This window comes from Haemaphysalis longicornis, unplaced genomic scaffold (assembly GCF_048455015.1).
Source record: "Haemaphysalis longicornis isolate Haplotype H1 unplaced genomic scaffold, Haemaphysalis longicornis Haplotype H1 scaffold_4, whole genome shotgun sequence".
Taxonomy (NCBI): domain Eukaryota; kingdom Metazoa; phylum Arthropoda; class Arachnida; order Ixodida; family Ixodidae; genus Haemaphysalis; species Haemaphysalis longicornis.
In genome coordinates this window covers 3,621,851-3,632,139 of record NW_027526361.1, presented here as the reverse complement: position 1 = coordinate 3,632,139, position 10,289 = coordinate 3,621,851, and the positions used below count along the sequence as shown (strand labels likewise).

The 10,289-nt window shown below is 48.2% G+C and overlaps 1 protein-coding gene across 1 annotated transcript; it reads left to right on the top strand.

Moving 5' to 3' along the window:
- Positions 1 to 1,334: 1,334 nt before the first annotated feature.
- LOC144178124 (transmembrane protein 50A) lies at positions 1,335 to 9,935 on the top strand. The gene is made up of 6 exons (XM_077705665.1): positions 1,335 to 1,859; positions 2,236 to 2,348; positions 2,487 to 2,554; positions 3,532 to 3,624; positions 7,491 to 7,551; positions 8,957 to 9,935. Exons 1-6 carry the CDS (start codon positions 1,761 to 1,763, stop codon positions 9,000 to 9,002), a joined length of 480 nt encoding a protein of 159 aa, XP_077561791.1. The 5' UTR covers positions 1,335 to 1,760; the 3' UTR covers positions 9,003 to 9,935.
- Positions 9,936 to 10,289: the final 354 nt, after the last annotated feature.

The window sequence follows — 10,289 nt, the reverse complement described above, 5'->3', positions numbered from 1 at the left end:
GATGAAGCGTCTAGCTAGTCTACCTTTTGAAGGTCGCAGGTCCTAAACTGTCGTAGAATCATGTATTCTAATACGAAATCTTTGGTTTCTACTAGGAAATCTTTTTAAGCGCTGAATATCACGCAATTATGATGCTTGTGGCGCATGCTCACAAGACTTTTCTGCTCATAAAACGTATCGTGGGTGTAAAACAAATTTTAAGCTACAATTTCGCCCACTAAAAAATAAGAAGTTCCCGATTTTCGGAAGTTTTCCTTCCTAATATTTCAGAAGAGGAGATCTACTGTAGTGGTACGTACGTGGTACATGTGTGGGGACACCAAAGATTACCTCTCCTATTCTTGGCGCAATTGTCTGCAATTGTAATGCGCACATGTGCCTAGTAAAAAACAGTTGCCGCCACTACCCTTCATCCTCGGCACTGTACATTCTGATTATCTTTTGGCGCTGCTAAGTTGTCTTCATTTCGAGAACACACACCGCGATTTCAGGTCGCCCATTTAAGCATTCTAAACTTGCCGTGGTGCAAACTGTTGATAGCAGATGCCGCCGCGCCGACATGCGTCGGAAGGTTCACAGAATTACGCTCGGACGGTGTCTTTTCTTGTGTGGAACGTAGCTTGGTCGAACGGGGCCAGTCGGCTGTGCGATGTCGTCTCACGTACGCTGAAACTGTACGCAGGTACCATCGGCGTACACCAAGCATAACCAAGCGGTCACAGGTCAACATTACTCGAGAGCGGCTATTTTGCTGCGGTCTGGAAAGGCTGGCTGGGTCCCCACGCAATACATAATCACAAGCAACTTTCTCACGTTTTCAGATAGTGCTTCTAACAATATGAACTCCGGTTTATCTACGTTGTCGGCCCGAGAAAATCGGAGCTTCGTCACGCTTTCGGATACGCGACTCCATGTACGCGAAACGGCAGCTGGCAGCAGCAGCAGCATCGCCGGCTGCTCCCGCAAGAACAAAAATTGTTTGTTTAGAAAAGTTTTATCAGTTCAATGGTGCGTTATTTTGTACTGCAGATAAAAAAAATGTGTATTTCGGACTACAATACACAAAATAATGACAATTAATAATGTTATGACGTCATTATGACGTCACGCGTGGCAGCAGCCGTTGCCAGGGGGGCGTGGCTGGTGCCACGCGCGTGGCAGAAGACGCTGCCTTCAAATAATGTTTATCACCATCATCATTAACGTTTTAAAAAGTTTTTAAGCAAATAGTTTGTAACATATAACTTGCGTTCATTAAATATGCCGCTTTATTTTTGTTTTTCTCCATGTGTATGCGGGAAAGCGTTCTTGTATTTTTTCTTTTTTTGGCAGCGTTTTCTTGCCCTAAGCCGCCTTGGCCTAAGCACTCTAAGCTGGGCCGCTGGGCACGAGCCTCCTCTGCCTCAAGTTTCTTTTCTTTTTTGTTAGTGCTTCTGTCGTACGCACGCTCGTCGCGTACGGGGCCTGGCCTGGGCTGAGGACGAGCTGGCTGTGGCGGCTGCAGCGAAAGGGTGCGAGTCACGGTGGTGTCGTCGTCCTGGGCCCCGCTGTCGCTGCGAGCGACGGACGACACCGATGAACGGCTCGCCCGGGTCCTGAGCAGCGCGCACATCTCGTGTTTGGGCTTGGGCCTCGCGTTTTGGTCGCTCACCTACTCATCTGTCAGTCGTCGACTCGCCGACAAGCACGCCACCGGTCAAAATCCGCCGCAATAATTGTTGCTTCTTAGGTCTGCAGCGGACCGACCCAACAGCGTGACAATGGCGGGCTGTTTCGACAACATTCAGTTCAATAGGCCCGAGTGGATGGAACTGGGCGAAAAAAGGAACGCAATAGCGTCCATCGTAGCGGGATCTCTGGTAAGCTGGCGCTGCTGCCGTGAAAATCGTTACCAACTTTCCTAATCTTGTCTTCTTATTCATGGCGCGAAGAAAATTAAGATTGGGATGTGGGCTTTCGTGTACATGACGAGCAGGTAGCCGTGACGGTTCTGCCTTCTGTTTCGCTGTTTCTTCCATGGTTAATTTCTGTCAAACATTGCCAGTTTCACTTCGTTTAACTGCTTCTCTCATTTGTGGTAACCACTTGTTTCTTTCGGTGAGCGGTAAAGATTGGCTTAGTATAATGTCACATGCCTCGCGGAAGAATGTCAGCAGCCTTTGCCGTTCTTCCGTCATAACGCATGCCCTGACCGCCTTGTTCTTCTTCCTCCCGTGCTGCGTCCCCGTGGCGAAGTTCTTCGTCGGCTGGTGGGTGATCATTGACGTGGCCGCGCACTACCCTGCCAACGACCAGTTCAACCATGCCTTCCACGTCTGCGGTGTCATGAGCACGTTATCGCTATTCATGTAAGCGCCTACGTGTGTGTTTTGGCCCATTTCTAACGTGCCGTTGCACAACCACCCTCGAGACTAATGCTTTTGAACAGGCACATTTGTGCAGTTCCCGTCCTGCCTTGCTCTATGGTCAACCATCTCACCATGCAGGATCAATGCCGTCTCCAATGGCCAGATCCGTGGCGACTCCTACACAACCGGCTGCATCGGCCAAAGAGGTGCGGTGCCACAAGGGAGTGTCGCCAATTGTTCTTCCACCACGCGTGGCCCCTCCGCTTAGTGCGACCTTCGCCTCAATTGTCGTGAAGTGTTTACCGAAAGCAGCGAGTCTCCGCACAGTGGTTCTATGCAACCAACCAACTTGACTAAAAGCCTCCTTGTGACAGTGCATGATGTGCTGAGAAAGTTCAGTCTATTTTTGTCAGATCTGGCATGCACATTGCAACGACACCATGCAGCACAGTTGCTAAAGTGGGATATTATCTTCTGTAGAAGTGTGTATACTTTGAAGGAATGGAAGAAGAAGTAATCAACTAATTATGAGTACCTTGGTACTGCGCAGAATTTTCTGAGCATTGAAACAGCACAACAAATTCTCAAATATCTGTGCATGTTTGCGACCAACACCACCAATATCAAATTGCCGCACGTTCAGAAGCTGGCCTGCAACTTGCCCGAGAACTTGCCAGGCCAATTTTTGTATTGCCTTTACCACACCTCCAGGAAGTGCTTCACTGCGAACTGAACGTCCGTACCTTATCAGGCCTTACACGACGAGAATGACTCATTGAAAGGCATATTTCATATGAAAACAATTGGACCAACCTTGATGCAGTTTTCATTGAAAATACAGACAGAGCTTAATTATCCCCTACTCTCCCATAATGTGTTGTGATAAGCGAAATGTCCTTTATTCTTCTCACTTCATTAAGAACCATTTTGCAGCTTTTCCTTTGTTCTTGAGCGACAGTTAATTTTGACCATCCCAAAGCATGCTCAAAAGTGGTGGCAGTTCTGTCAGGAGCAGTTTAATCCCTGGGGAGCACTTGTCATCGCCTTGTTAAGCGGCTAGCCAGCAGAGAACTTGGCTGTGCGTGCATGATTACAGTACCTGTTGTCTAGCCAGCCAGGTTGTCTCCCTGGCGGGCAATTCCACTCCCGATACTAATCCCACCATTGGTCCGTATGTGCGCAGGTGCACGAGTGTGGCTCTTCCTTGGATTCGCCCTTGGCTTCGGCTCGCTTATTGCGTCCTGCTGGATTCTCTTTGGTGACTACGTAACACAAGGTGGGAGCCCCACATTTACACTTCACCGGGGGTAGGCTACCACCAGCTGCCAGTTGCTAGAGAAAGAGTGTAGCAAAAGCGAACATTGGTCTAATGCGTCCCAGTGCGATGTTTGCTACAGAACTGTTTTTCGACCTATATCCCGACTTATACAGTATTTTGCGGCCAGTGTTTGGTAACTTTGCGTGGTAGTAGGTATACGTAACTCTATAAATGTTACTGTACGCTTATTTTGGTAAAGTTATTTGATACAATTTCTGGCATTCGTTGACGTTATAACTTCTGTGCCATTAGTCAGCGGCGACAAGAGAATCACCACTTTCATCCAATCGCGCTTGGGGAACCAGGATGAGATCACGCTCAATCGCTGCGAATCGCTGCTCAATCGCTGCTACACGGCGATTGAAACTGCCGTGTAGCAGGGCCCGATACGGATTGACTCCATCGCGATTGAAATTGCCCGTGTGATGGGCATTACTTCTGCACTTTTTTTTTTTTAAGCCTCTCAGTGGATAACACTTGCTCCTGTTGTCGTTGCAGCGTATTTAGCAAACATAACCCTTTGACGGTCGAATTTTTTCCCCAAATGCGACCCCCCAGGGTCGATTTTTGTTATTGCTGATTTAAATTCTTCAGATGAATCTATTTCGAGAAAAAATTATCCTAATTTTTTTAGGGTGACCATAAAGTGACAGAAAAATCGTTTGTGTTTGTTACATACATGTGGTTTATTCGTGAGTAACGCAAGAAAAATTCTAAATAAAAACGAGAAAGTAACAAGCCGGCACCTTTCTAGTGAATCGAAATCAGGTAGACATCACTTTTGCGGGCGCAAATAGCGGGAAGCGCCAGAGCCCGATACCAAAACCAGCCGCTGGACACGCACGCGCCGACGCAGCCAGATGCGCGAGCGATAGATGGCGCACCGCTCCTATAAAATACAAAATAAAACGAGAAAAAGAGCCTCATCAGTTTCACAGGCGCCCTTGATCTGTGGCAGGCGCAAGAAGCGAGAGGCACCTGGTGGGCGATACCCAGTGCGCCCCCTCGTTACTGGATGCGCAAGCGATAGCCGGCACGCTGCTCAAGTAAATCATAAAAATAAAACGAAAAGCCATTGGCACAATAAAATAATTTGACGTATTTCCACAGTGTGGTAGCACATGCCAAACAAGAAGTTTGTGAAAAAGGCGTGCTTTTTAAACATGCACGTGATGACGTACATGCACGTCATTGACCATTTTGAAGGTGTTTGCAGAGGACGTATATGTACGTCCGTGACCCTGAAAGGGTTAAGGGCAGGTAACCATATGGTACGCGCCTTTGCCGAGGCGTGTGCCGGACAGGGCGGTGCAGGTCGGCCTACCCAGTGTAGTTGGCGCTGCGTTCGCTCAGCAAACTTGTAGTCTCTCTACCTCACAATATGCATAACCCTAGCATTGCACAAGGCAGGCATTCATGCACACTGCGAGGAACCACCGTGGGTTCGAGCTAGTTGAGCACGCTCACGATACTGAAACGCCGTCGCGCCAACTTACACCGCCTCTGTTGGGCAGGTGGAGAAAGGGGCGACAAAGGAATATGCCCAGGGTACGGAGGGAAGACGTTTATTTTATACTAACGTTCTAGTCACATATTTTACAGTCCCACTTACATAATTTACAGTACAGGTACGTACTTCCCGTTAGGTTAAAGGGGCGATGGGGCGCCACGCGCAAGTGTGCGCGTCGTCGGCGCAAAGCCAGTGGGCTCTTCGGTCAGGGCAAATTCCGAGGTGCGCGCACGTTGTGCGCGCGCGCATCGCCATGCTGGCCAGATCGGCTCGCAGCAGCGAGGGAGACGGGGCCCATGCGCTCACAGGCGCGTACCGCACATCGTGATCGTCGAGTGGTAGGTACGGCCTTACTATATGCAAGCGTAGGGGCAACAGGAGCAGCCTTAGGCACGGGCCGCAGCCGAAAGGGCTGGTGGGCTTTCGCCGGCGCAACAGAGTTGCAGCGGGTTGGTAAAGAAAGCGTCACATACCTTCGGCGTCCTGGAAGCATCTCTCCGAACGGACCCCCGCGCAGGGCGCGCGTTCACGTCCCGGCGAGAGTCGGGTTCGGGCATCGTTCAAACGGACCAATGAGGTGAGGTTAGCTCCGCTACCAGGGCGGAGCGCCCGCTGCGTGACAGTGTTTTATCGCAGCAACGGTCGCTGGAGCCTTCACCTCAGGCAGGAGTTTGAGACGTTGGCTCGGCTGTGCACGGTGGCGCCGAGACGAGCCGGCATTTCGGGGAGAGAGGGGAAAAGGCGCCGCGCAATGACAGAAACCTAGCGATCGCGCAATGGCTCGGGCGCCAGGATCCCCACAAACTTCACTGCACGGAGCCCACAGGCGGAGACAGGTTTGTCTGAAGCTAGCGTACGATGGTTGCCAAAAAGTAGGGAGGATGAAAAAGTGGTGTACTTTCTGTTGTTGTTTTGTAAAACAGTGCTCTATGGAGACAGTGAACTGTTTTCCTTCCTCGTAACGTTGGTGGTTTTTTTCCTTGAAGAGCTTCTGGCAAAACCTTTGGGGCTTACTTCGTTTTGCACTGCCCAAGTTTTGTATTTACTGGCTTGTTGAAAAGTGTTTGTCAGCTTGATTAGACGAGATGAGTTGCCCTGACCAGAATTGCCGTAGCGCCAGTGTGCACGTGAGAATCCCAATGGGTCGTCTGATAGTTTTCTGTGGTTCTGTTGCGATTGCCCTTGTTGCAGGTCGTCTGAGAGATGAAAAATTTTTCGATGACCCTAAGCTGGCTGAGATTAAGCCAGTCAGTAAGTACAAGGCCATCTCAGGGACTCTACGCCCTGGGCAGCTTATGTGGCACAGGTTGTAGCACTTGCTGTCAGCATTGTGTGGGACCTGGGGTTGTGACTACTGTGGTAGGGATTGTTGCGTTCATTCTGCAAGTGAGGGACCACAATCTGGCTTGCTTTTTGCTCTTATTTCTCTGCAAAGGTGGTGCAAATGCCTGAACAGTTAGTAGCAAGAAAGCAAATTTGCAACTACAGCTGAGGCTACGGGAAATGCACAGTTTAGCAACATGCACCGCCAATGCTAGGTAGAGTGCTGCATTTCTTGAAAGCCTGCTTTTGCTCTTAAGCAGCTAAGACACCCACAGAATGACACGTATCTGTGATGGTGTGTGGGACAGTGCTTTGTAATGCTGCTGGAGCATTCACCCGCAGTTAATGAATTCATTAGTTCTGCAACAAACTGGTGCCTGTGCTCCGAGTCCCATGTTCGTAATCTGAAACCTGCCAAAATGTTACGCACCATCAGAAGAGTACAGATGCGCATGGCAGGGTAGTGGATAGTGCCTTGTACGCAGGAATTGTGCGCTTATTTTGCACAATATTCCTCGCTTGGGGCAGCAAAACTGTCTGGACAGCATTTCTTTTCGTTTTTCTTTTGCTTGCTTCTTGCTCAAGCTGCACCGGGTATGACCACAACCAGTTTTTTGTTGTTGTCATGGCTATGCATGGCGACCAAGTTGCCCTTGTTTACTGTTCGCTAGTTTGAATGTGGGACGATGTTCTGGGCTGCCGCAATAAAGCATTATTCCTAATGAAGCCAAAAGAAGGTGATTGGAGAGCATCTGAATGAAAGAGAAATATGCATTTCCGTCCATAAATCTACCCACGTAGCTGCAACCCACTTGTGTACTGGCCGTGAGCTCTAAAAAGCAAATGTACTCATCTCCCTGGGAAATGTCCCCGAAAATGTGTGACGTAACGCCGCATCTGAAGCCGTTTTCAAGACGAGCCTGTTGAATGGGATCAGTGGTGCTGACAGGAGCATGCCTGTGGTGGCCACATGATTTGTTTGGCTGTGCAGGGAGGGATGTCCAGTGGCCAGGAATTGCAATCTTCCTCCAGAATGCGTTCATCTTCCTTGGGTGAGTGGGTTGAATTAATTGGTTGGGCAGTCATGCCACACTGCTGGGGCACTTGTGACAACTTTGTGAACAAGGCTGCTGTGCGGGAGCCGGAACATCTTTTTTTGGTTTTTATAAACACTCGTGGTCGGTGCCAGTTTTTAATTGTCTTGTGAGAGCAGCAAATGAACCTTTTCTCAAAAGTTTCAGTACCAGTGTGCTTGTTGCTCAGTTTTTCAGTGCAAATGCCTGCGGTAACAACGCAGACCTACTCCTCCGGAATAGTCAGTGGGAGCATGCTTATTTCTTGCTCTTAGTGAGGCCAGATTGCATTGGCGGAATCGTTCAAAACATTTAATGGGGGAATGCAATTTGTGGCACTGTTAGCATTTCAATTTTCCCTCTTCTCCCTAAAATCTAGCTATAGAGTCGAACCCACTACAGCGAAATTTGTGGGGTGCACAAAAGACAACTCGTTTGCTGCAAATTTTGGAAGCAGCAAATCGAACTTGGAAGAGAGCGCAGAAGAGAACCGACTCCGCACTCCCCCTTCTTGGAGCAGTGTGGTTGCTGAAAGCCTGGCACCCACCGATGAGTTGCACAACATTGCGAAGTGATCGGCATTTGGGGATCAGTTGCATAACAACGCATCCTCGCCTTGTACCCATACAAAAGAGCCTCCAAATGCCTGGGGCTGAAAGTGGTGCATTACGCGGAACTATGGTGCAGCTTTGTTCCAATGTGCTTGGGTGGCGAGCTCCCTCGCGGCGAGTGAGCCCCCTTACCCAGGGTGGAAGGGGGCGGCACCCTCAGTCGCCCTCGGAAGCGACTGAGGGTGCTGACTGAGGGTGGATGCTGCGGCACCGGGAGCCGTTTCACATGGCAGTGTTACAGTGATGACTCTGTGCCAGCATTCGTGATGCTACGAATGTACGTTTTTGGGAGTTTTAGTCCACAAACACCCGAACAAGAATTCAAAATTTTTCATTCACGCAATTTTCAGTGAAGAGAAGAATGGGCAAGAGAAAACGACTTCTTGAGAAGGAAATTTCTGTGCATTAACTCTGCAGGTGGCTCACCAGAATCGGAAATACTTTGTGTGTAACAAACTGGATTGGAGCAGCATTTGTTGTAGTGGGGTTTTACTGTATGGTCGAGATGGGACAACTTAACTTTGGTTGAATTGAGCAGAAAACGAAATGGCTGAAATAAAGACTAGTACGAAGGCTAGTATATCTTACAAGAACAACTAAATTTGGTTGAATTAAGTGGTCAGATTGATTTAACCGAGGTAGCATTAACGGGAGTTTAATATTTAACATAGATGCAGAGAACTGCTTTCAAGCTCCTACTCGGTGTTCTTTGTGCATTGTGAGCACCTTGCCCATGTTGCTTGAGATGTGTTGAATTTGATTTCTTTGTGCAGTGCTCTGGTGTTCAAGTTTGGACGAACTGAAGACCTCTGGGGCTGAGGCGTAGCAGTGGCATCATAGGTGTGCTGCCTGACCTACTATTGCGAAAAATTGTAAATAAGAAATTGTACTTAACCAGCCGACACTCTTTTTCTTTACCTGGTCCCATGCTGTGGAAGGGACCTATGTTTATTGTATAAACAGCCCAGACGCTTTGCATTGCTGTGTGACCGCCTCCATGAACGTGTTTTGTAAAGCATGTGGGCGAAGTAGACAGAGTGTTCTGCGCCCCCTTTGATTATGGCCTGCTCGGCTGCACATTTTGTTTGTCTTGTGTGCTGTAGTAGGTTATATAGCTACCAGCAACCATAGTGATTTCAGTACTGTAGAGTAATGTCACCATGACACTGCAACATGGCTTTGCACGTGTTCCAGTGCTGTGCATTGCACATATTTTGCTTCAGAGCATACTGCTGTTGCGTAAAAACAGCTGACAGCCTTTTATTTCCAAGTTTCATTCTTGCTTTCTTGAAAATAAACATTTGTTATGTGTAACGGTAAAAGGTTAGAAGTTCTACCATTGTCAGAGAACTACCTCACCTATTATTTTTATTTTGTTGTTTGCACCCGGTTGTTAGTGCACCGTAGTGCTAAACTGTTTCTGCAATGCAGGGGTTGATGAAGTGGTATGCGAAGTTATGTCATCCTTTGCAGCCTGCACAAGTTCCACTCTGCAATGTTTTCCTGCTCATCATGATCGTAAGCTGCTGCTGTTGACTGTGATGTCCTCAATTTCGAAACAAAATTTTGGGCCTGCTTCTTTAAAGTAACAAGTGGAGAACATATAACCTGTCATTGGCGGAGCTTTGCAGCGCATGGCATTAAGAATTGTTTTTTTGTAATTGATTTTTCTTGTATATGCGCTTTTGTTATGTATGAAAAACGAAACTGGTTACTTTTGTGGCAGGTGTTAATAAAGTGTTATTATATGCACTTTCATGGCTACACTTTTTTTTTTAACTTGGGACGGTCACTGGTAAACTACAATTTCTGCATGCATTGTATGTTCCTTTTCCCCGTTTTTTTATTGTATGTTCCTTTTCCCGTTTTTTTTTTTTTTTTTCCTTCTGCACGCTTTAGAAAAATTTTTGGCGTCGATGTCAATAACAGGGTCGCTATAGGCACGCAGCACTGCTGACCAAGTGCACCCTGCTCAAGGTTGGTGTTTGCACCCACTGTTGGAGTTTTCCTGGTAAGTGATGGAGAGAGCTGAGAAATCTGTCCTCGCACGTTTGTCTTGCAGCATATAGGGTTGCCACCTGACCAGTTTTGGACCAGCCCGACCGG

Bases quoted from the DNA above. Each gene is read 5' to 3' on its own strand.
- LOC144178124 (XM_077705665.1), top strand. From the start codon at position 1,761: ATGGCGGGCTGTTTCGACAACATTCAGTTCAATAGGCCCGAGTGGATG. The intron at 2,555-3,531 runs GTGCGGTGCCAC...GTATGTGCGCAG, and splicing joins CGGCTGCATCGGCCAAAGAG to GTGCACGAGTGTGGCTCTTC. The intron at 7,552-8,956 runs GTGAGTGGGTTG...TTCTTTGTGCAG, and splicing joins AATGCGTTCATCTTCCTTGG to TGCTCTGGTGTTCAAGTTTG.